General features: G+C 35.6%; 2 protein-coding genes across 5 annotated transcripts; both read right to left on the bottom strand.

Moving 5' to 3' along the window:
- Positions 1-507: 507 nt before the first annotated feature.
- LOC106062756 (death-associated inhibitor of apoptosis 2-like) lies at positions 508-12,751 on the bottom strand. Of its 4 annotated transcripts, none has more exons than XM_013221062.2 (5): positions 12,614-12,751; positions 10,204-10,374; positions 8,554-8,667; positions 3,313-3,426; positions 508-2,843 (listed from the first exon to the last, which is right to left on the bottom strand). In XM_013221062.2, the coding sequence occupies exons 2-5, from the start codon at positions 10,349-10,351 to the stop codon at positions 2,530-2,532; spliced, it is 690 nt and encodes a 229-aa protein (XP_013076516.2). In that variant the 5' UTR covers positions 10,352-10,374; positions 12,614-12,751; the 3' UTR covers positions 508-2,529. The 4 variants fall into 4 exon arrangements, with proteins under 4 accessions (XP_013076516.2, XP_055887971.1, XP_055887970.1 ...); XM_056031996.1 differs by having other exon boundaries at positions 508-2,840; positions 10,204-10,371; positions 12,614-12,669; XM_056031995.1 differs by having other exon boundaries at positions 10,204-10,371; positions 12,614-12,662.
- A 5,130-nt stretch (positions 12,752-17,881) lies between these two features.
- On the bottom strand, positions 17,882-24,829 carry LOC106053588 (uncharacterized). The gene is made up of 6 exons (XM_056031994.1): positions 23,780-24,829; positions 22,560-22,673; positions 22,006-22,137; positions 21,204-21,362; positions 19,162-19,299; positions 17,882-18,898 (listed from the first exon to the last, which is right to left on the bottom strand). Exons 1-6 carry the CDS (start codon positions 24,066-24,068, stop codon positions 18,777-18,779), a joined length of 954 nt encoding a protein of 317 aa, XP_055887969.1. The 5' UTR covers positions 24,069-24,829; the 3' UTR covers positions 17,882-18,776.
- Positions 24,830-26,140: the final 1,311 nt, after the last annotated feature.

Raw genomic sequence — 26,140 nt, 5'->3', positions numbered from 1 at the left:
AAATGCTAACCCTTAAAAACCGAACGGGGCACATGTGTTTAGCCATGTCAGACAAAGCCAGCTTTGCCCCATACATACAGTAATGGATCTAGATGAAGACAAAAAGTAAAGATCTATCATCTAGTACCGGTATTTGATATAGACTTGGTTTAGATTTGTGTGTTTGTGACAGAAAAAAAAAACTGAATATAAATAGACCTTCATCTATATAGACTAAAGATTACATTTTAAATAGATCTAATTAGTAATTTTTTTATTACGATTTAAATGAAATAAAGTTGAGATCTAAAATGGCCTACTATAAGTCTTGTGAATGTGTATGCGTTTCGTGTGTGAATGTTCAAATGTTTCATCTATACTGTTATTGTACAGTAGGTACGCTGATGTTGTCTATTGTAGTCAAACTGAATTTATATTTGATTGGATCAATAAAATTATCTTATCTTATATCTGAACCTATAGATTGTTGTGCCAGTAACTGTTAGAGAAAAACAATTAACACAATAAGACAGAGCCATAACATTTTATTAAGACATATTAATTCTTAAGAGTAAAGACAACAAAAAAAATCATTACAAAAAATGTTAGATATAGAATTAAAATAATCTACATTTGCTCTATAATTAGCACTAGAGCTAGTAAATGTATGGATTGTTGAAATAAAATAGATCTACATTTTCAAACGCAATCGAACTTTTTCAGAACTATATTTTATAGTTGGCAACAAAAGAAAACTCATTTTCATTTTATTTTTTTTTTGGTTTGAGTGGTATATCTAATTTATCGGTAACCAACCAAGCCAATCTGGCAGCAGTTGCAGTTTGTAAATATTGACGCGCAATGCGGAAATCGCCCTTTTTTATCTCTAAGGAAAAAAAAAACAACAACAAACAAATTTATGATGAGCTTTTGCAAAAAAATAAACATTCATTATGCTTATGGTACCAGAAGTGACTGTTTTTTTATTTAGCAATTTAAAGCATGTTTTAAGCTCATATCTTATAGTTTTGTGCAGCAATTGTGCAAAAAAAATCTTTAATTTTGCTTTTAAAAAAGTAATTGTTCAAAATAGAACACTAATTTATTCTTATTTTAATTTTTTTTTCTGCCATATTTTAATCTGTATTTGAGGTTGGGCAATTTCAGCATAAACAAAAAATTCATAAAACCTAATTTAATCTGATTTACTAAAAAGAAAATATAAAACAAGTTTAAATATATGTATCTAAGTATGATTATTATAATCATTGTATTTTTTAATACATAATTATTTATATATATATAAATATAAACCAAATCAGCACTGGTAGTCAATTGACTAAACTTTTGTTACCAAAGTTTATCATCAAATACAAACACCATTAAAAAAAATTTGGTTTGACAGTAGAGTAATCATTAATGTCTATATCTTTATTGTTGCAATTGTGAATTAGTAAAAATTAAAAGCAATAAAACTTAAAAGGATAGTAACAATCTGTTTCAATGTTTACACCAGGAACACAAAATTCACCAAGTTACCAAATATACTCCAAAGGAAAATGAAAATAACAATTTCACACTTTTTTTAAATAAAAAAGAAAAGTATCTTATGCATATCAATTTTGTTTGTATTAGATATTTCTCAAAAAGATTGATTTTTATAGATTTGCCAATATGTATACACAATCTGAAGTATAGTGTACTAACTAATCAGGATAGTTTCTTCTTCTTTATAAAGTTTCCCTTTCAGACCTTGTGGTCTATAGGGCAGATGATGTAAAGGTCATCTGTGTCTGAGGCCTACGGATAATGAGGGTGTCATGTGGCCAGCACAAGGACCAACCGCCTTTACTTTTCCCCAACTAATGTTATGTAAGCATGAAATCTAGGTGGACTCACATGCACCTGAAGATCCTGAAATTAAAAATCCCAGTCTTCACCAGGATTTGAACCCCGGTTCAGAATGTCAAACACTTTACCACTCAGCCACCACGCCTCCTTTTCTTCTTTATGCAAGCGCTACCAAGACACTCTTAAGAGCTCCTTCAAGGAATGCGATATCCACATTCACAGCTGGGAAGCACTAGCTCTCAATCGCTCCTCATGGCGTGAAGCTGTGAGTCTCAAGATATGAAGGAAGAAGAGTGGCCAGGGTGAAAGAGCGCGAACCAACAAAAGCTGAGAGAAGAAGCAGGCCTATCTGCAACTGACCAAACCTACCCATGCCACGTATGCGGCCGGCTTTTTAAAGTGAGGACTGGACTTAACAGTCATCTTCGAGTCCATAGGAAATGACAAATGCGCTCATGTTCGACTACGAAGGAGGAGCTATATATACTTGAAAAAAGAAGATTGCACATAACTACCTTGATAAATGAAGTACTTGTATGTACAAAATGGACATCTAAAAAAGATAAGTTTGAGTAAAACAAATGTAGCACAATAAAACAAAGTTAGACTCATTTGATAGAATCCATTTTAAGCCAAATTAAATAGCATAAAGACATGTTGCACAATAAAACAGAAAAAGTTAAGGCTCATTAGATCTTTTTAAGCCAAATTAAATTGTATTCCTTTAACATCTTTGTCGTCTGCGTCTCCAAATGTCAGCACAACAGTTTCTCCATCCTCACTTTCTACTTCAAGTTTTAACTTTGTAGCATCCAACACCGTAACCTGACAAATGGGGCAACGCTCTAATGTTTTAATGCAGTCTCTGCAGGCACCCAAGTGACCGCAGGGTAGAATGATGTAGCTGGCCTCTACAGAGTAACATGAACAACAAATTGTCTTTTCTTTCAAATATGCATTCTCTCTCTTCAATAAGCTGTATACCACAGTTTTATCCAATTCATCCTTTCCTGCTGTTTATGATTAAAAAAATATATGTTCTATTAATTAACTAACCTAATAATGTAAAAGCTAACTAATAAAGAATTTAGATATCTATACATATTTCATCAACTTACAAAACAGGATTTCAGAGCATATATAATAGTGATTTAAAATCAGTGAACATTGATACTGACAATTGGGAAGACATAACCCTTGACTGCACTAGCTGGCGAGAGACGGTGACCAAGAAAGCTATGGACAGCTAGAAAACATGGGCCTCAGCTCTTGAAGAAAAGCATGCCATACGGAAAATGGTCAGCTTCTCTACAACCAGAGCGAAAGCCAACCTGACCTGCAATATATGTGGACGAGAGTGTCTCTCCAAATTAGGTCTCCACAGCCATAAGACAAAGTGTTCGAGATGAACCATAGTTGTTCTACGACTGAAGGAGGACAATATATATAATAGTGAATGTAGATAAATTAACTACTACATACCATTTTGCTCTTTATTCTTGGAGAGATGGTCTGCCTCTACTGGAGACAAGGTTATTTCATTTTTCAGATGAAGTTTTTCAACAACTGCCTCTACTTCACTGACAATATCATCAGCTTGATGGTCAATTAGGTAAAGATTTAATGAAAGGATATTTTGTAAACAAAATACTAGAAATATTCAAATACTAGAAATCAATATTAATACAAACAATAAGAATTATTTATAACCATTTTAGTAAGTTTGCATTAATGGATAGGAGGTATATTAAACACAGAGGTAGTATAGTTGTCGTTATTCCTCTTACAGATACGCTAATAAAATATTAGTAAACAGTAAGGGATAAAAATTCTAGGACCTTCTAATAGGTATACAATGAATATGTGAACTTTGCCTTGACTAGGCAAATGCACGATTAGTCAAAAGTAAATAATAATAATAATAATTTTATTTATAAAGCGCTGTTAACAAACAAAATGTAGGCTCAAGGCGCTGTAACAACATTACAAACATAAACACAATTGCTAGAATAACAGTTAATCTAAAAAAGTTTTAAACAAGTAGGTCTTAATGTTCTTCTTAAAAGTGGTATAGCATGTTGTCTGTCTGAGATCAATGGGGAGTGAGTTCCAAACCTTTGGTCCGTGAACTGAAAAAGCACGCAGACCGTAGCTTTTGAGGTAGAAACGTGGCACTACTAAAAGCGTTGAGTCCATTGAGCGCAGGGTTCTCTGGGGGACATATGGAGTAATCAGTTCGCTAAGGTACAAGGGCATCTCATTGTTATATATACACTGATGACAAAGTGTGGCGACCTTGTAATCGATTCTCGCTTTCACGGGAAGCCAATGGAGCGTGCGCAAGAGCGTAGTAGCAGAATCTTGTCTAGTTTTTTTAAGGACTATTCGAGCGGCGTTGTTCTGTATACGTTGCAGCTTGGCTATTTTGTCATCAGGTATACCTGCTAGCACGGCGTTGCAGTAGTCAAGGCGGGAGAGTATGAATGCCACAGCTAGCGTTTTTGTTGACTCCGTTGTTAAATATGGTCGGATCTGGCCTAATCTGCGCAGCTGCAGATAAAGACCTTTGCAGAGCTGATTTATGTGTGGGTCGAAAGATAGTGTTGAGTCGAAGAAAACTCCAAGATTCCGCACTACATGGACAAAAGGAACATGGCAGTTCGTGATAAAGAGAGAATCTGTGCTTTCAACTTTTGAGACATTGTTCCTAGTGCCAATCTTAATTATTTCTGTCTTGTCTTCGTTCATCTTGAGTTTATTTTCAACCATCCAATCGCTCACCCTTGCAACGGTACTACTGATTTTCTCTGCCAGATGCGACACCTCTGAGGGTACTGATGAATCGTATAACTGTGAGTCATCGGCAAAGAAATGGTATAAGATGCCGGTTGGCCGTATGACACCGCTGAGTGGATATGTGTACATAGTGAACAGTACTGGGCCTAGAACTGATCCTTGGGGTACTCCGTACTTCAAAAGTAAGCTTGTTGATTCCGTCCCGCTAACAACGACACTTTGGGTGCGTTCCGTCAGGTAGGATCCAAGCCACTTTAGGACGACTCCTGCTAAACCAAAAGTTGCAGAGAATCTGGCCATCATAATTTCATGGTCTAGCGTATCAAAGGCTGCGGACAAGTCCAGCATAGAAAGAATTGATATGTGGCCTTTGTCGGAATTGTGAAGTAAGTCGTTTAGTACCCTGACCACTGCTGTCTCTGTGCTACGGCACTTCCTATATGCAGATTGAAATTCTTCCAAGAGACAGTACTGTTCAAGATGAGAAAGAATTTGCACTAACACGATGCGCTCCAGAAGCTTTGACAGGAAGGGAAGATTTGAAACCGGGCGATAGTTTTTTAGACATTCCGGGTCAAGACTGGATTTCTTTAATAAGGGCCTGACAAGTGCATGCTTAAATTGCTGTGGTACAATGCCTGAAGTCAGTGAAGAGTTCACAATGTTGGTAATTGTAGGTACAAGCTCATCTAAACATTCAAGGAGCAAGGAGGTTGGAATGGGATCAAGGTCACATGACTTATTTGGCATCTTCAAAATAGTACTTTTGACATAATCTTCAGATACACGCTGAAACTCGCAAAAAGGAGTATTTTGAAAAATTGGAGAGTGGTCAAGCTGTGATGAGAGGGATGGCATGTCATTTCTAATCTGCTCAATCTTCCCAATGAAGAATCTATTGAAGGAATCAGGAAGTTCAGATAATGGGATAGATGACGGCAAACGTTCGTTATTTGCTCCCCCTAACATTTCAGCGGTGATCCTGAATAGCTCCTTTGAAGAATCAGAATTTTCGATTTTTTGTCGAATATGACTAGCTTTTGCGTCTCTAATCATACGGTTAACCTTGTTTTTTTCTCGTATGTATATTTGTCGATGTATCGTCAGACCTGTCTTTTGAAATGTACGTTCGGCACGTCGGCGAATAAGTTTGGCAGTCTTTATGTCTTCCGTCAACCAGGGTGCAGATGGCCTAACTGAGACTGTACGAGTGACAAGAGGTGCATGGCTGTCCAGCAACTTTTTCAAGCAAGAATTGTAATTGCTGAGAACGTCTGTGTTGCTCTGTTGCAACAGCAAAGAGGTCACGTCCATTTTGAAGGAGGCAATATCTATGGCTTTAAGTTTACGGGAAGTCACGTTTTTCTTTGGCCTTTTTGCTTTTGATAGGCGCATTTCAAAGTTTACGAGAAAATGATCTGACAAGCCGCGGTCTGAGACATTGAGTTTGGCTATAAGCTCACTTGCATTTGTAACAATCCAGTCAAGAGTATGGCCTTTGACGTGTGTCGGAACATTTATCAGTTGGTCTAAGTTGCGATCCTTTAGCGCATTTTTCAGCGACATCGCGTATGTCTCATTTTCACTGTCAAAATGCAAGTTCACATCGCCTATGACAAATAGATCTTTTGTTGATATGTGACTGTCAAGGAGGTCTTGAAATTCTTCGATGAAAACTTTTGTTGTCAATTTATTTCTCTTGCTTGGTGGTGGGCGGTACAGGAAAATAAAAGTCAGTGTTCTACTGTGGTGGGAAAGGCGAAACTCGCACATCTCAAAGGTGGTGTACGTTGAGCTTTCAGGTCTTATTGTTACATACTTGGCTAGACTATCTCTGTACAGTATTGCTAAGCCCCCTCCGCTGCCTGTTTTTCGAGGTAGACTCTTTAAAAGAAAGCCTGGTGGCGTTAGCTCAATGGTTCTTGGCTCATCACCAACTTCTTTAAACCATGTCTCACTAAGGAAAACGATGTCGTAGCTATCATCAGTGATGGTGTCTGCAAGCTCAAGAGCTTTGTTACTGCATGACTGGGCGTTGAGGTGCATTATTTTAAGCAGACTGGAGGATATAGTCACCAGAGGCGTAGCACATTTTGAAGACACCGGAGGAGTAATATCACGAATTATAGGTTTTTGATGGGGACATCTGACCTCTGTTGTGTGAGGAGCAATAGGGGTGGGGTGGTTAATAAAACAGTTTAGTAGGGAACTGCTGAACTCTGTCGTAGAAGAAATGACAGGGGTAGGGGTGGGGTTAACAACACAGTTAAGAGTCCTGGAAACTGTGTGACATGTATCTGTTGAGTTGGATTGCGGTAGGTTATACCATAGGCGTGTAAGACGCCCAGCCCTAGACCCACGAACTGTCGGCAGTTTACGCCCAATGCCAAGTCGACGAATATTTCGGAAAACCTCGCTATCTAGTCGTGATTTGAGTAACACACATGTGCGTTCTATGCGACGTAATAGATTAGCGTCCATGACTCCAGTACGGTGATTTGACACACTAGGACTGATGACACACAGGTTTGCGCTGCGACTGCTATGTAGTGGCCACGGTACACGATTTTACCAAGCACATCAATCCCTCGGGCTATGAGTATCACTCTGTTACTGTTTATATAGATGCTTGTTAAACTAAAGGATAGTAAATGAATACAAAAACTAATTAAATTTAATTAACTTGACTTAAATCTATCGAACTAAATACACCAATCTATAGACGAAATCAACACAAATCTAATGGTATAAGAAAGATCACTTAGCTCTAGAAAATAGCAACACAAAAATCTTCCAAAACAAGAGACGAAAAAACACGACTGCTGCCTGCTGGCGCAACAATATAATCAAAATAATCAGAATATAAAATTCTTGAAATTAGCTATGAGAATTTGAAATGATTACTTATGTGTTTTATCTGGTAATATGATTAATGTGCACAAGATTTGTTGGGAAAGAGAAAAACAGAAAAGGTAAGTTGTTTGATCTGCAGAAATTTCTCTTCCTTTAGTTTACATTGAAAAGAAGAACATAATTTAAATTGTCAAGAAACATTTCAGGTTATTACTATAGCTCTTCCTTATATAAATAAAATATAATCATTAGCTCAGAGAAGACCTGAGCTTTTCATTAAGATTTGACATTTTTATAAAAACAAAAAACTAATTTCATAACAAATATCACAAATGTTGTTTTAGTGCAAGTACTTCAATGAAGTCTATAGCAGCACTCTTATCAAAACAAAACAGTCGTTGACACAGAAGTCACACACACATAAATGAGGTGCTATCTCTTATTTGGTCTTCACCATGTTGGTGTCAGAACTCCACATTGATCTCCTCCTTGCCAATTGTATGAGACATAAAATAAATATATTATTTCTTCTTGCTGTTTACCAGTTCAGCTACTATTATGTACAGCCATTACATTTGTATGTTGGTTCTGTGTTACTGCCCTTGTTAGAGGTTAGAAACATTCCAAGTAGCACAAGTTATTGCTCTGTACAAGGGGGAGAACTGCAGAAAAACAACTATTTGCCCATACAATAGAGACTGACAGGGTGGAGCAGCATCAGGGAAGACGTCAAGGGGAGGTCATGCTAAGTGTACCTAGGGTCAGGTGTAGTTAGAATTAAAGCAGGAATTCCCAAGTCAGTCCCTGTTTTAGGTCCCATTAGAGCAAGCAGGGCCAGGGGTGTGATGTTCAAAATTATGTTTGAGTGATTTTCTTTAAGAAAAAACTTTTATATCTTTAGTCAAACTTATATGTTTTGGGTGCAATCTAGGTCCTCAAGTATGTTAAAATAAAATCCACAAGTGACAAGTCAGGTTTCTCACTAGTCAAACAGTATACATAGATTGATAGAAGAGTCAATCTTAACATTCTGAAATGTTAACATAGAATGGTGCAGAGTTTTATTTAACCTACCTGGTTGAAATGGGGCACAGATATGACTGTATTTTCTATGTTCCCTGAATGTCGATGCATTTAGTTCCCTGTAAGGCACATGAAGGCCACATCGGTAACAAAATAATTCTCCTCCTGCAGTATTGAAAAATTAAAAGAAGCAAAACAAACGATTCAATGTTTCACTATTTTCCATAAAATATTCTTAAGCTAGCCCATAGGTTTTCATACTTCCACTCCCTTCACAGCATGTATTATATACAAATGTAAATTACAATACTTATATCTTTTGTATTAGTAAATTCTAAATGAATAATGACTTTAAGAAAATATTTTTTCTTGAGAAATCTGGCCTACATGAAAATGTTCTTGAAAATAGGAAAACTAGATGTGCCTGATGTGGTGATAATTTTTTTTTTTTTTAAATTACTTTTGTACAGCACAACTTTTATGCTTAAAAGTGCTTTGGTGCAATCTCTGCTGTGGACCAGTGTAGAGAAGGAGGTATCTGGTAAAAGGTTTGCATGCTGTTTCAAGTTCTCAACAAACACAAATGTACTTGATTATTACATCCTATCTGGATTTTTTCATGGTGGTGATGGTATTCAGGTATTCATCAATACCTGCCAGAGCAAAATTCTTATGATCCGCTGGGCAGACAAGATCTTGAATGAGGAACTGTGGCAAAGAACAAAACAGCAGCCCACTGAAGTAGATATCCTACAGAGACGCTGGAGGTGGATAGGTCACACCCTTCGCAAGCCTGCATCCAACATAACAAGGCAAGCCCTAACCTGGAACCCCCAAGGAAAGAGGAAGAGGGGACAGCCCAGGAATACATGGCGCCGCGATCTCAAAGCAGATGGGCAAGACGTGGGGACAGTTGGAGAGACTCGCCCAGAACCGAGATGCCTAGAGGGAGCTGGTTGGTGACCTATGGGCAAGACGTGGGGACAGTTGGAGAGATTCGCCCAGAACCGAGATGCCTGGAGGGAGCTGGTTGGTGGCCTATGGGCAAGACGTGGGGACAGTTGGAAAGACTTGCCCAGAACTGAGATGCCTGGAGGGAGCTGGTTGGTGGCTTATGCCCCAGAAGGGACCACAGACAGAGATGAGATGATGAGATGATTATGTCCTATGCATATCCATGTGATAATCTAGTCAATAATTGGAGACTTAAACTCTGCTAAGTCATTGGTTTTCGGGGCTGATTTAAGCAACCTTTCCAAGCTCTAATATATATGTTATAAGGAAAGAAGGAGCACCTGCATGAATTTGTCCTAGCATATGGAATAAAAAAAAATTGCTGGTTAATTAGAACTATCTGTAAATCAAGGGGCTGTAATCAGGGGCTGCCATGAAGTGTTGAAACATATGAGGTAATTTGAGCTTGGATGATTTAACAAAATTTAACACAAGGCAGGTTTTAGAAGAGTAATGCTAAAATATAAAAAACTATGATGACAATTTAACTAGTGGCATCTCTTATATTTGCTAAGATAATTTCAATAACATCTGACAAAAACAAAGCATGCAAATAAAAAACTGTTTATAGGTTTTCGCACTATAAATAATTTGTTATTAAAAAAAAATTATTCTTCAATTGAATATTCTCCAGCAATATTATCAAATAATCTATAGTGTAAAATTTCAGACCCTAAAAAAAATCACCTTTATTATAAAATCCTGCAGTTGCAATGAGTGTGTGTGAAAATAAAGGATGGGCTTTCAAAGATGACAAGCTGTCAAGTCTCTGGTGTGGCTTTCTGAAAGTAGTGCTTGTAAGAAGACTATTTCTACTAGTTATCAATTCAGACATGTCTTCAAGTTTTCACTTTTCTTCTAAAAAAAAAAATTAAAAGAATACAAAAGAATAATTCAGAATGATTTATAAAATATAAGTTTATTAGACCCTATATGTATTTCAAAAATGTTAAAAATTCTGTTTTTCTTGAATCTAAATTTGACTTTCCGTTTTCATTGGATCTACAGTAAATATTTGTTTAATTATTTCTATTGAGATAATTTTAAATGTTATTTTTTGTTTAGAAGTATATTTATTCTGTGTATATTTACCTTCTCTGAAACATCAGTGAAATAAATGTAAAAAAAAATAAATAAATATATAAAATATAGCTATAAGTCAGAATTTTTTGTTGATCAATATAAAGATGTTCAATTTTATATTTAATAAACTTTTAAAAGCAGAAATAAATATACGATCAATAAAAAAAAAGTGTTTTGTAATAAATTTCAAAGTAAAAGGAAAGTCTATTAATATATTCCTTTTCAATAAAGTCCTGTTCGAAAAAAAAAAAAGAAAGAAAGAAAATGGAGCTGATATGATAGATGTAATAAGCATGTAGAGCATTTTTCATTCCATTTTTATTTTCACTTGTCCTCCGTTCTTGTTTTATGTGCTTGCTTAAACTTCACTACCTAATAAATGCATCCATTGATAAGTGTCTCAATAGCTTCCTTTGAAACCGTAAACCATATCCTCTTTGAATGCCCCTCCCTAATCCACCTTAGGCAGACCCTACTTCCACTACAGCCCAACATAACCAACACCCTGTATGGCAGTGCTGAACAACTGAAGAAAACAGCACACTTTTTTTCCTTGGCAGAGGCTGCATAAGAGCTCACAGCTCAGCAGCAATAAAGCTGGCTAGAAGAAGAAGAAGAAGAATCTCAATAGCTTCAAACAATCAGTCCAGCTCCTGGCCTTCATGTGTGCCTCAGATATTGGGTCTGTAGGAACTGTTATCACTGACAGGAAAAGGGGAAAAGGGAGTAACTGTCACCTAAACCAGTGGCAGGAGGGGCTTACTAACTTTAGGTTGGTGAGCCATCTAGGAAAAGGAAAACTCAGACCTCTGTTGCTTTGCAACTATACCTAAACATGAGGAAGGAGTCCATGTTGAAAAAAAATCAGGAGCCCTTATGTAGCTTGCAGCATAGTGCAAGCCGAGCTGCGACTTAGCTGATTCCAAACTGTATTAAATTGATATTCTTTTGGACACATCCACTGTATGGAGAGCTTCTTATCTTATAAAATACAGACCTTACTTCAAAAAAAGAAGATGATTACAGGTCCTACTAAAGTTCCTACGTCAATCTAGGTATGCATGTCTGCGATGGGGAACTGATGTGTGGTCATCATTCTGGCCAAAGTTAATGCCCAACATCAATGGGACACATGCATTCATCTCATTTCTTTGAAACAGAAGGCTAAAGTAAGGAGGCAGTTATGGCTTATATATATATTTATATTATAGATCTAGATCTATATTAGTAGGCCTATATTAATAGTGTATATATATATCATAAAGGTATCATTTTTGAATCAAGAATGATATAAAAATCTAGATCTATAGATCCGATCTACAAATAGTCTAGATTCTACTTATATTATATAATGACTAAATACTATTTTATAGACTACTACAATTAAGTTATTTATAATTATAGTTATAGTATATATTATAGCCTATATTGGCTATATAGTTTGAATAGTTAGACTATACTGACTATAGTACTATAGTCTATAGTCTATAGATCTAGTTATAGACTAGTGACTAGACTGTCACTAGACATACTCTAAACTTACTAAACTCGAAGACATTAAGGATTTAAGCCTATTATTAATTAAACTTTTACTTAAAGTATTATTATTATTAATTAATAATTTAGGCTTAGACTAGTTAGACTATATAGACTATATATAGTACTATACTTAATACTAGTTTAGCTGTTATACTAAGACTAAGTCGTCTAAGTTATAACTCATACTATTATTAGTATTATTTATTATTAATTATTATAGATCTAGATCTAGAGACTAGATCTAGATATACTTTTACTTATCTAGACTGTCACTCAGATGACTCTGTCTAGTCTCTAGTCTAGATCTAGTAAAATCTAGTATAAAATTAGAGCTACAGACCAGATCAAATCAATTCAAATCTAGCTAGATCTATTCTGCTCTAGATCTAGCCTATATAGACTCAGTCTATATTCTATATTATAGAGTCTAGAATACATTATATATTTATAAAATAGGACTATATCTATAACATACTTAGATCTAACATATTAGACTACTAGTCCCTACTACTCTTCTCTAGGCAGTCTAGGGCAGTGGTCGGCAACCTTTTAAGTCGAAAGAGCCAAAAATGACAATTTACAAAATTTCAACCTTTTAAAAGAGCCACAATTTTTTTCTTCCAAACAATAAATAGTACTCGCATAAGTAAAGTTTTTTGATTAAAAAAAAAACGAATCTATTCATTCATTAGAAATAAAAAATATATTTATCTAATTATAAATAGTGTTTTTGACAACAAATTATTATATATACATATATTTATTTATATGGTATTATTATTTAAGTAGAAAATTTAAACAATTCAACATTTACATACAACACTAACTTTTACTTCAATAACAAACAATTGTGCAATCTAATTCAACGGGAGTGATGGCTTTGCATGGTTTTAGAATGTTTGGATACATGTGGCTCATAACTTGTTTTTAGTTCCAATCACGACTCTAAATTTTCAATAGTTAGTTGGCTTCTTACTTTACTTTTAATTATATTCATGCAAGAGAACGCTTGCTTGCACGAATATGCCAATCCGACGATCGTCAGCCTTCCAAATGCCAACTTTTTCACCTGACTGTAGCAATATAAATGACTCATCTAAGGGCATTTCTTTTAAAGCTGTTCACTTTTGTTGCGTTACATACATTTCTGGACCATAAACTTTTCCAACTTGATATTTTACTTTGTACACTACATCTACATAAAGCTTTACTTTTTAAATTGTTTAATTGCATGTCTTGAGATCCAGTATCAATTCCAATGGCTCAATATGGGTTTTCTTTATATTTGTGTTGAGAGGATTTTTAAAAAATAAATGCTACAATCGTTTTGTTTGTTTTGAATTGCTCAAATCTGTCAACAAATTCATCTTTAATTATTTTTCTAATAGTGTTGAAGTAACTCATGTCAACAGTTTTACTGGTTTTATCGCAATATTGCTTTACAAATTGAAAATGAATTGACCGCTCTGAATATCTTCTGCAAAAAGAATTAATTTTTCTTCAAAAACAAACGAATTCTTCGACCAAAACATAGGCTGGGTATCCCTTTCCTTGCAGTTTTAGATTTAGCTCATTTAATTTCATTGTTATATCCACCATAAAGTAAATGCTTGCAACCATTTGTCGTTCTCTAATTCAGGGTGATTAATGCCTTTTTTTATATTTAGAAATGTATTTATCTCATTCAAGCACAAAGCTTAACTTTCAACATCTCATCTTTGGAAAGCTATCGTATTTTATTGTAAAGAAGGAGGTCGGAATCTCCATTTCGTTAATAATTCTTTAAACTGACGTCGGTAGAGTGCTTTTAACAAGATGCTTTTAAAAATCTTCATTACCAGATTCATGACTTCAACTATTTGGACACAAAGCTCTTGTCTGTGTGTTATGCAGTGAAACGTAAGAATTTCGTGGTTTATTTTGCGCCAAAGAATCGTAGTTGCCTCTTTATTTTTTCATGTCATACTTCTGACCCCATCAGTTGCCATTGATTTTATTTACATTGATTACATTGTCTTCAAGGTATTTTTACATGGCATTAGCTCTATCCTCTCCTCTAGTTTGTCACGAAAGTGGTAGCAATCCTAGTTCTTTTGGATCTTGATAAGACATATATGTGACAAAAAGGTTAACTTGTGCCGTGTCTTTTATGTCACAAAACTCATTTATATCAAGAGATAAGGCAGAAGAAAGTTAGAGATCTTCCAACTGCAAGTAGGTTATATTTCAGGTCAGAGGGGAGGGGTGCGCCGAAAAACGAGTACAAATGAGAGAATCGAATCCGAACGATTTTAAGTTGTTTTTTTTTCGATAAAATATTAAATATTTGCGTGGAACTTAAGAGCCGCAGCTTAACCTCCAAAGAGCCGCATGTGGCTCGCGAGCCGCAGGTTGCCGACCCCTGGTCTAGGGCGCAGTCTATCTCAGGTAATCTTTCATATGCTCATCAATCGGAAATTCCTGTTATTTTAGTTTAGCTTAAAATAACTTTATTCATTTCAGATGAAGGATTTGACTTGATTTGACCTAGATCTAGATCTATAAATAGAATTAATAAAGAAAACAGAAAGGCATAGGCCTACAATCATAACAATAATAATAAACAGATTTCTATTCTGAAGCGTAGCGGCCTCATGCAGGAACGAGCTAACAAGAGGGGTAGAAGGTAGGCCTAGATGTTGTAGATCTATATTTATTTTAAATGAATATTTGGCGCGCAAAAAAAAGCACTACACTGACGTAGTACCGTTTATGCACTAATAATCTATATTATATCTCTGTATAAATTTCTATCTATCTATCTCTATACTTATCAGAGGCGTAGCTAGAAATTTGCCATTATTTAGGGGCTGGAGGGAGGCTTGAGTTCTTTGGGGGCCCCTGCATTTGCGTTATAATTAATATTTTAAAACTCATTTAAGGGCCCCTCAAGAGGAGGCCCGGTGGGGTTTTCAAATTCCCCCCTCCTCCCCCACCCTAGACTGCATATTTTCCACCACTGATATCTATCTATCTATCTATCTATCTATCTATCTATCTATCTATCTATCTATCTATCTATCTATCTATCTATCTATCTATCTATCTATCTATCTATCTATCTATCTATCTATCTATCTATCTATCTATCTATCTATCTATCTATCTATCTATCTATCTATCTCTATCTATATCTATATACATTAGGTTATATCCTACAGCCAAACAAACAATGGTGTCTCTAAGAAATGCCGTTCACCAGAAAGGTTGACATTCTCAACTGGTGGACATCTAAAACAAAGTTAGCTGACTTCCCAACACTTGATCAAGTTGAGACGGGATTGGGAACAATCAAAAGACAAAGAGCGCCTGGCTGAGGAAAGTCTAACAGGCCTCAGACTTATTCTGAGACGCCACCATCACATCTCTGTTCAAAAATATCAACCATCTTGACTGTTCTAAGAACCATGGCATGACTTTAGATAATTAGAGGCCCTAGGCCCTAGGCGAAGTGAATTTGGTGGACCCTTATGAAAAAAAAAAATATAAAAAAAAACAGCAAAAGAATAAAATTACGCAATTGATTTAAAATCTGGCGTACTCCAAAAAAACAAAACCAACGAGCATTAGTTTCGCTATTTCTTCCCTAAAAGACTAGTTTGCCAATGTCTAAGGCCGGCCTGTCTTCCTATCGGCTCTTATTTATTACCGCCAGTACTTTAATTAGTTGCCGATTGGTTTTTAAGTAAATTGTAAGACATATGAAAGACTAACACTTCCTCCATATTGAAGTTATTCTGTGCTATGAACGGGAAAGCTTACAACATTTAATTCCTCAGTGCTAAAAAGTGAAAAAAAAAATTATAACAACTTTTAAAAAACAAAGCTTATTAACACGGCCTGTACACCGGATACACCAAGAAGCTGGCTATTTATAGTTTGTCTGCGATGTATAACAATAGCAACAGAACAAAAACATTTTTAAAATTCTTTAGTTCGGTATCGACACCATTCACCAGGTCATTTTTTTTTTAAATTTGAAATAATGTTGTATTTTTAAAAAGGTAATCTTTGAATAACGTTTTGGCCCCCTATCAGCAAAAAAGGGCAGCAAAGATTACGACTACTAAGAAAACTGTCCTCGTTTAATGTTAGCGAAAAGGCCTTGGCTATGTTTTATCACGCTCACATCTGCAATATTTTCAGTTTCAATATCACTGCCTGGTACGGCAATCTGAGCATTAAAAATAGGAATAAACTTTATAGAATCCTAAATGCTGCTGGTAAAATAATTGGCAAAAAACAAACCCCCCTTGGGCAGTTGTTTGAGACAAACATCTATAAAAAAAGCTAACAAGATTCTCGAAATAAAGAATCACCCTTTGGGTCAGGATTTTGTGATTTTACCATCACAAAAGAGATACAAGACACCGATGGCAAAGACAAACAGACACAAACACTCTTTTGTTCCCCTGGCAATCAAATCATTAAATAAGAACAATCTGATATAAACTTTGTCACATGTAAATTATGAGTGAGTCTGGTGTGAATGTACACTTTGGTTTCTTATAGTTATAATGTTTTTTGTTTGGTGTAATGCACAAATTGTAAGACAAATTTCCTTACGGATAATAAAGATTATTATTATTATTATTATTAATATTTGGCCGCCTGGCTATACTGTTTTGTAGTTTGGTTATGCATAATAGACCATCTCTGATACACATTTTCTCTAGGTTTTGAAAAATATTACTATTATTATCTGGTCCAGATAATTAAATAGGATCACAGCGCTTTGAAAATGTTAAATCATGAAAAAGCGCTAAACAAAAACAATTGGTACAAATATTTCAAATCACACAGATTTATTATTGTTGGTCTAGAATAGTCTAGATCTAAGCTGATACTAATTGATACAACTACGCTTTATATATGATTTTTTAAAAAGTATTTTAAAATATTTTTTTTTTCAATTTCAGTTTTTCTTATTGTATTAGATAATGATATTGTCATGCCAATGATGGTTACATTTTTTTTTTAATTTTGTCAATAAATCACAAAACTTGGCTATTAAAATCCATTGTTTTTCTTTCAGAATAGGTCTATCCCAGTCCAGTAAGTAATCGGCTGTCTCGAGAATCTCTTGTGGCGAGTATTTTAGCAGAGAGACATATGTTACGCAGTAAGATTGTGTCAAGCCCAGGTGTTGATATATTAGTTTTGCAAACTGGCTTATGGCGCCCTTAGTATAGGCAGATTTTGACAAAACTTACATACTTCTATGTGCTCAATTAACTCACCCAAGTTTCTGCACTTATTGTTATAGTTAAAAGTAAAGTTCCCCTTTCAAACCTTGCGATCTGTACGACAGATGATGTAAAGGTCATCTGGTTCTGTGGCCCACGGTTAACGAGAGTGTCATGTGGCCAGCACAACGACTAACCGCCTTTACTTTTCCCCCAACTTATGTCAGAACTGGGTCTGACTTAGAGGCGCCCAAAGATCTCGAAATTAAAAATCTCAGTCTTCAGCAGGATTCGAACCCAGAACCCAGGTTGGGAAGCCAAGCGCTTTACCGCTCAGCCACCGCGCCTCCATGTTATTGTTATGTAAAATGAGTTAATTCTCATTCTCTGCCATAATCAAACTTCGCTAAAGGGAAATAATTCATTCTAGTCCCCCTTAGCATTGTAAATTCCTACATTTTGACGATCTGGCAGGGCTGTAGCAATACCGCCCTCTGACTAGTAACGAGAACATGGGAGAGGTTTATTTATTTATTAGCAGGTCGAAATCGTGTTTGTGTCCTCATGTAAAACACTGCACTCATTCTTAACCTTCGGAATCAAAGACTTTGGCATTATTTATATTATTAGTAGTAGTATATATATTATTATTATGAATAGTTTTACTCCAATAGATTGCAATCTTTTATGCACTAACAGAGACTGAAATTCAATGTACATTTTTGTAAATATTTATATTGTCAACATTCGATAAACATATTTTAAGATTATAAACAAACAGTTAGGAAACAACCTATATCATCTATATAGACAGTACAGTTATCTATAAATACAATTAGTAAATGGAACATCGTCTTTTGTACATTTCATTCTTTCATCCTGTTTTATCGATGAATTAATTACATGATTCCAAGATCAACTTAATCATAATCATCATACATTTATTTCCAGACCATTTATTTCCTGCTGATGGTTGGCTCAAGTCTCAATAAGGGGACTAATTAAACTTATACTATCTATCAGATCTATCAAGTACGATTTCTTTCCCTTGTTCGACGACATATAAAGGGGGACCAATTCAGCTTATACCACTACTTCAGTCAAGTACTAATTCTTACATTTGTTTGAGATACCAAACAAAATAATTATTTACCAATTGTTTATTAAATAATGGATTAATTTATTTAATTGATTGTTGTTTAGTCAGGTAAAAAAAATTTCAACTTGATCCGAGATTGGGTTTGGGAGAAAACTTTTTTACCAGATAGGTAGACAGATTGAGTTGATATAAGCTTTGTAAAAATAAAGACTACAACCAACAAATTATGCTATGAGCTTAAGTAATAAGTCATAATAATAAAAACAACAACATATATATATATATATACAAACACACGCACACAGGCACAACTATCAACAATAGTCATCGCTCTGGTTTAAAACTGGCAAGGCTCCTGTTGATGCTCCACCTAATGTAGAAACATCATTGGCTCTGGCGCTCTCTTCACTTTCAAGCTCAAGGTTAGTCTGGTGATCTGTAAATACATTGATTAGATAGATCAATAGGTTAGATTTTGATCTGAACTTCCAATGTCTCTAGAAAGTACGCTTCAAGGCTACATAATTATTATGTGTTTTTTTTTCTTTGTTTTGGGGCGGGGGTATATAAAATAATAATTATACAATCATGCCCTGCGTATTAAACATATTTTTGAGAATTAAAATAATTTAAAAGTAACTTTAACCAAACGCAGCACTAGAAGACAGATTTACTATTACTTATGATAAAAATACTTACTTGAATTATCTATACCCTGAGAAATGTTATCTTGAATGCATTTGGAACATGCCAGGTTCTGTAAAAAATTTTCAAAGCCTTCGTCTTCTGGGCGTCTCCTTATTTCGCATTGATAACAGGCTACGATAGTCCCAAAACCTAAATATCAAAATATTTTTAAAAATACTTTAAAAAAAAAAAACACCTTTTATTAAGCATAGTTGTATCAATTAACTTGGATCAATCATGTCATTAAATTTGTAATAGAACTAGACTAGTAATAAAAAGGAAGTTATAAAAATGTAAAAGAAAAAGAAAACGACTAGAATTCAAACTTATGGCTCAAGCCAACACCGTAACCACTCTGCTAGTGAAGAGCCTATGAACATGGCCCATTGTATAGTTATCTCTTGTTTCTATAGTCTCCTTCTAATAGTGATGTAGTTAGTGTTCAATAAGACACAGACGAAGACCTATGAAGGGGACTAATTCAGCTTACGGATGGCTGCCTGGTCGTGCGGTTTGCGCGCTGGACTGTCGTTCGGATTTATCGACGGTCGAGGGTTCAAACGCTGCCCGCTCCCATCCCCCGTCGTCCTGCGGGAGGTTTGGACTAGGAAGTAAACTATCTTCAACTCTGAAGGAACATCCGAAACATGTAAAACATTTTACAAACACACCACCTCTTCAGTCAAGTGCAAATTTTTTCCCTTGTTTGAGATACCCAACAGAATAATAACCAATTAGTTAATTAATTTAGTTAGTAATTTTTTAAAAGTTTATTCTTGTATTGTAAGATAAAAGAAATAATTGTGCAAAATTTTAGCTTGATCTGAGATTGGGTGTGGGAGAAATAACGTGTACAAATTTTTGACCAGACAGACTAATTGAGTTGATATAAGCTTTGTAAAAATGTTACCAACATTTACTTATGCCTACTTCTTTTTTTTTTTAACTGTACAGAAGTAAGTAAATTTAAATCAAGGTTTTGAAGTTGAAAATTTTAACTATTTGGAGCTTACGGCCTATTGGAAAAAGCAAAATAGATTTTTTTTTTCATTGCAACCTTTCTTTTTTATTTAAAGGAGGGAGGTGCTGCGTCATTGGATTGAGAACCACAGATCTGGAATCTTAAACTGAAATTTCTTTTTTTAACAATACGGTTATTTCCAATTTTTAGACATTAGGCAACATAATAAAAACACTTAAGCACTTTCCCTTCACTGTTGTTAGACATGCATTTTACGGTCAATGTTCAGTGGAAAAGCCGTTTTTACGAAAAGTACAGAACAGGAGTGACCACAGGCTTTAACATGACGGTCTGAAGTGTACTGTGCTTTTCTAGTAGCTTTCGGAGGTTTTAAATTGCCAGGGAGTTCTAGGAAGTGGATTAGCAGAATAATTGTTGTATCTGTCAGATTGTTGCTCAGGTTTTTAAAGGATCGCTGTATCAGTCAGATCGGTGCTCAGTACTTTCAATAATTACATCTAATTAATGTACCCGTACAAGCAGTTATACTTGTTTATCTTTTAGCTATGATTCAACCAAAAAAAAAAATTCAAGCTAACATTGTTATAGATTTTCTTAGGTGATCTTTCTTTCTTGAGCTCACATGGCATTCAAATGAAAAAAATGAAAACAGATAAGTGGCTTACATTTTACTTTCCTATGCCGAACTGGGAGTCAAACACTTAGTGAGGTTGTGACAGGGCAATGCATGAGGTTTACGGGACATGTTCTACGACACAATGAACTACGCATACCAAGATTTGGCGATGACATGGAGTCCAATTCGAGGAAAGCGCTAACATGGACTTACTCGTATAGCTTGGCGCCATACTTTCACGAAGGACCTCAAGACAGTTGACACCAGGTGGGAGGAGGCTTCAGACATTGTCAGTGCCAGATCCTTGTGGAGACAGCTTGCCACCCAATGCACTGAGCAGCGTTGGAGAACCTAAGTCTAAGGAGGTCAACGTGGCTTACCAAGATATCACTCCAAATGTTAAGTACGTCTAAATGGGCGTGACATTCGGGTAGGCCTTATACGCATAATTATTACCAGTGTAATAGTATCCAGCAGAAGCAAGAAGCTTGGGAGGCAGCAGAAATTTTTCTGGCCATCCATCAAGGAAGCTGCAAAGGCGTTGAAACTCTGTTGAGTGATTCTGACTACGTGGGATAGAGAAAAGTCCTCTACCACTATCGTTTAAATTCTCATCTGAAAATAACAATAGTGAAATAATAGATTCTATATCTACACTTGAAGAAGAATCTTAAGTCGTAATAGAATAATTGATCAATGAAAGAAAAAAGGGTAGAATTAAGTCAATGGCTATATTACAAGGGCTAACAAAGACCAGGGAACAGTACCAGGAAAAAGAAGACGAGAAAGCGATGGGAAGACAACATAAACGAATTGATGGGTAATTGAGGGAGATTCTGTACAAGGTAAAAGGACAGAAAGGAATGGAGAAAGAAGGTCAATAGATCTTATGTGGTGCCCCAACGGTCCAACAGACTAAAGGATAGGTGAAAGTTTGAAGTCTATTTGGCGCAAAAAATACCATTATGCTGCAGCTCTGATTAAGAGGCTAATTAGCTAGTACTTATTTTTCTGAAAGATATTCATAAACTGTCGAATTACTTGAAAAATCTTTGAGCCGTTTTCGAGATCCGTATTCACCCACCCAAATTATTCCTTTTTTGTTTCTTAGAACCAATGAACGATGTAGAAATTGAAAGCTGATTAGAGGAATTGAAAAAAAAATATTGAAAGTCTATTAGAAGTTTATTAGAAGCATTGGAACGCAATGGAATATTTTTAATTGAAACAGGCTAGAGATTCGAATTGAATTGCTTACCTTGAAAAGGAGTTGTTTCTGAGATGTAACGACAACGTGCACATTGGAAATATTGAAGGAAATTTTGGGACATCTCTTCGTGCAGCTGAAGAATTGTTCCGCAAAGATAGCACTGAATAGTTTTACATGGCCCTGCAGTTTTATAGATTTCAAAAAAATAATTTAATTCATATTTTAAAAAAAAAATAAAAAAATTGCCAATTAAGTATTAAAATTTTAATTTGCTGGGTTAATTTAAAAAAATGTAGATTTTATTTAGGCATTTAGAGAGATCTTATATAATACAGACGTTACTTCAAAAAAGAAGATCATGTTGTTCGCAACATGCATCTAGTCATGCATGTTAACCAATGACATAAATTCTGCCAAGTCACTGGTTTACCTGGCTAGCTCAGGCAACCCATTCCATGCTCTAATAGCACTAGGGAAGAAGGAGCATTTGTACACATTGGTCCTAGCAAATGGAATGAGGAATGAGCCTTGATCTATGTAGAATAATGAAAACAACTTCGAACTTAAAATTAAAGTAAAAAACCTTTTTTAACTCTACCTACCAACAAAATAGAATCCATTTTCTGCTAGAATTGATGGTTCTGTACGTTCATCAGTAAATGGGTAATCCAAGAATGAATATAATCTTTGAAACAAGTTCGTATAGTCAGGTCCTTCTGTAAGTGTGAGAACAGAAGAACAAGTGTAAAAGCTAGAAGAGAAGATAAGATAAATAAATAGTCCACTAATAACATATAGTAAAAATATCTTGTTTTTTTTTTTGGCACAAAAGTAAATTGTGAACAAGGTAAATTAAAAAAAAAATCTACCTCGATTACATTGAGTGACATTAAGTTCAATTATTTTGACTGAATCATAACTATACACTACTGCGTAAATTTCGCGTCTATCTTAAATGTCAGCAAGAGTCCCATTCGTGTTTTTTTGTTGTTTCGGGCTTTACCATCGTTCAATGGCTGCAGTATCTCTCATTATTGCAACGCTTATCTCCTGTTAGCTTAGTACATTTTACATATTTAAAAAGTGCTTTAAAAAAATAACACAAATCCACGATTTGACATGGACTCTATTTTAGTCTTAAAATGCTCAAAAGAATTTTAAAAAATATTCCTTTTAAAAGAACATAGCTTGTATTAAGTGTAACTGTATCATTTAGTTTGGACCAGACTTTTAATTATATGTAGGTCTACTATGAGTTTAACAATAAATCTTTGAGATTACACATATTTTTACCAACTGTTTCTGTTTTTATTTGGATTTTAGCTTTCTCAATGCGCCATGATCTTATGATACTTATCACTTGTCTGGACCAGTTGGGTAAGGGGGATGAAAGAAGGGGGTTATCTTGGTGAATGTTTACATGATCGTTTTTTAAATGAATAAAAAAATTTACACTAAGGGTTCAAGAGTCCTCCAAGGAACTAATTCAACTTCATTGTCATACTGACCTGTGACGTGGCAACGAGCTATTGGTCTAAACTGCCCACAGGTTTACGACGTTGCAGGTCAGTGATCAGGCTTTCTATAACGATTGGTATCGGGGTAGCGCACTGAAGCGTGACAACTTCTATAGATTCACTAAATCAATCTAAAATATCAACTTGACACCAAGTTCAACAAGAATGTGATCGCCCCCTACTGCCTTCACCCCCCCCCCCCCCGGAGATCATCCAGTGTTTTAGACAAAGTCTCTTCTCTTGATTCAAGCCTGTTATTATATAAAAAGATTCAATTAACAATCATAGTAACAGTTGGAGCTCACCTTGAAAGTCGCCATCTATCTTTGATTGTTCCCATCCGACTAACTCAAATGAATCGTCTGCTTTCACAAAGGAACATCCGTCAGCATGATAGTAAGCGTTTGATAGAGATCGATTGACATCAGCGATTGGAATGTAATGACGACATTCACTACAAGTGGCGTTATTGCCTTGGTCTACTTCATATCTAAAACCGGCCTTTGAAAAATTAAAGTACGATATATGTCGTGACAGACTAGCTACGGGTCTAAAAGAGGCAAGTCTTTGAAACTCTTGGTTGTGTAAAAACATAGATTTTATAGGGGAAATAAACTAAAAAAACAAAACTGTCTGTGGTTAGTCTGCGCTACTATGTACTGTCAGGACTGAGTTCTGGTCAGCCTGGGTCTCCTGTTTACTGTAGAGGAGAAGGGGGGCAATCCAGGTTGTTGGTTTCAAAACTGTTATTGTTTTGGGTTGTTTTTATTTAGTGAGATGTTTTGAAAAACATAATGTAACTCATGATAAGGGGGTGTTTTTTGTTCCTAGTGCAGGACAGTTGGTTTTTGTGGATATATAGTGTAAAGGTGGACTCTAACTATTTTTGCTGTATGATAGTGAAAATAATGGAATTAAAGATCTTATATGTCGGTAAAGTGGCATTCTGAATCTTAATTTATCGTTGTATGTGTCATTATGATATTGTCCAGGACTTGGGTACATTTAGCATGAAAATGAGTCATTGACATTTTGGGGGCCTGTCCAAAACAACTACATGCGATGGATGCATCAATCTCCAGTGAAGTATCTGCTGTATCCAGACAGCATATATCTCTGAGTACTGCAACCTGAAGTATCTACTGCACCCAGACAACGCATATCTCTGAGTACTGCAACCTGAAGTATCTGCTGCACTCAGACAGCGCATATCTCTGAGTACAGTAACCTGATGTATCTGCCGCACCCAGACAGCGCATATCTGAATACAGTAACCTGAAGTATCTGCTGCACCCAGATAACGCATATCTCTGAGTACAGTAACCTGAAGTATCTGCTGCACCCAGACAGCGCATATCTGAGTACAGTAACCTGAAGTATCTGCTGCACCCAGATAACGCATATCTCTGAGTACAGTAACCTGAAGTATCTGCTGCACCCAGACAGCGCATATCTCCAAGTGTGTACTAATGAAAGAGTTCAAGTCCATAAGGAGCGGAAACTCGTCGTCTGTATTTTAGGCTGTTACTATCTAATAATAATGATTTAACATGCCGAATGTGTTCACTATTAGCAAGTAATAGTAGCACCCCTTCGTACGTCTAAACATAAGTGTATATGCAGGGCCAATTTCGTTCCTTATAATTGGATTACCAATACGCTCGTTCCTTAGATTATACTGAAGAAGCTGCTGCTGGATCTCATACTTATATGAATTTAACTTTTGTGGTACATTCTTTTTGGATTATACTGAAGAAGCTACTGCTGGATATAATACTTATATGAATTTAACTTTTGTGATACATTCCAAGTACCGATACCGCGCGTAGGTATAAAGCCATGTTGGGATTACCTGTTGGATTATCTACCTGAAATAGACTAAGAGAAATCACATTATTGGATAACCTTGGACAATTGTCTTTAACCTGTTGGAGTACCAGTTGAACAACATAAGTAGGAACAGAGGTATTAGTATTATTTTAATTTTGCTTTAATTGTTTTGTATGTATATCATTTTGTGAGGTAATATTGTAATAAAGGACACTGCTCTAGGAAAATGTCAGAGTTTATACCTCGTCCATTTGAGGAGATAGTAGCCCAGGCTCAGATGTTGGGGTTTAAGGGCAAAACGTTAAAGAAATTTATAGAGGCCCAACAGAAAATTGACTCAGATAGACTGACAAGGGAAGCGGAGGAGAGAAGACATATAAGAGAGATGGAGGACAAACAACTAGCAAGACAACATGAAATGGATAAGAAAGACATGACAGTTAACGACAACCCCCAACAGAGTAAACAGTTAGACAAAAACCTAAAATGCATGACAGACAACGAGGACTTGTTATTCTACTTAGAACTGTTCGAAACGACTGCTACTGCTAACGACATACCCAAGACAAGATGGCCACTTGTCCTCACTCACAAGTTAAATGAAAAACTAAAATTGTTTATGATACAAACAAAACTGATACATAACACTGACTATGATTTTGTTAAGGGGGAGCTCCTAAAACAAGCCCAACTCACAGAAGAAGCCTGTCGAACACTGTGGCATGAACTTTCCCCAAAGACGGACGATATGAAAGATTTTTATGTCCATTTGAAAAGGACATTTGACAACTGGCTTAAAACATCACAAACCCCAATGACAGTAGACGGTATAATTG

The sequence above is a fragment of the Biomphalaria glabrata genome, chromosome 6 (assembly GCF_947242115.1).
Source record: "Biomphalaria glabrata chromosome 6, xgBioGlab47.1, whole genome shotgun sequence".
NCBI classification, from domain to species: Eukaryota; Metazoa; Mollusca; class Gastropoda; family Planorbidae; genus Biomphalaria; species Biomphalaria glabrata.
Note: the sequence above shows the minus strand (reverse complement) of the source record. Positions and strands in the feature narration are given on the sequence as shown.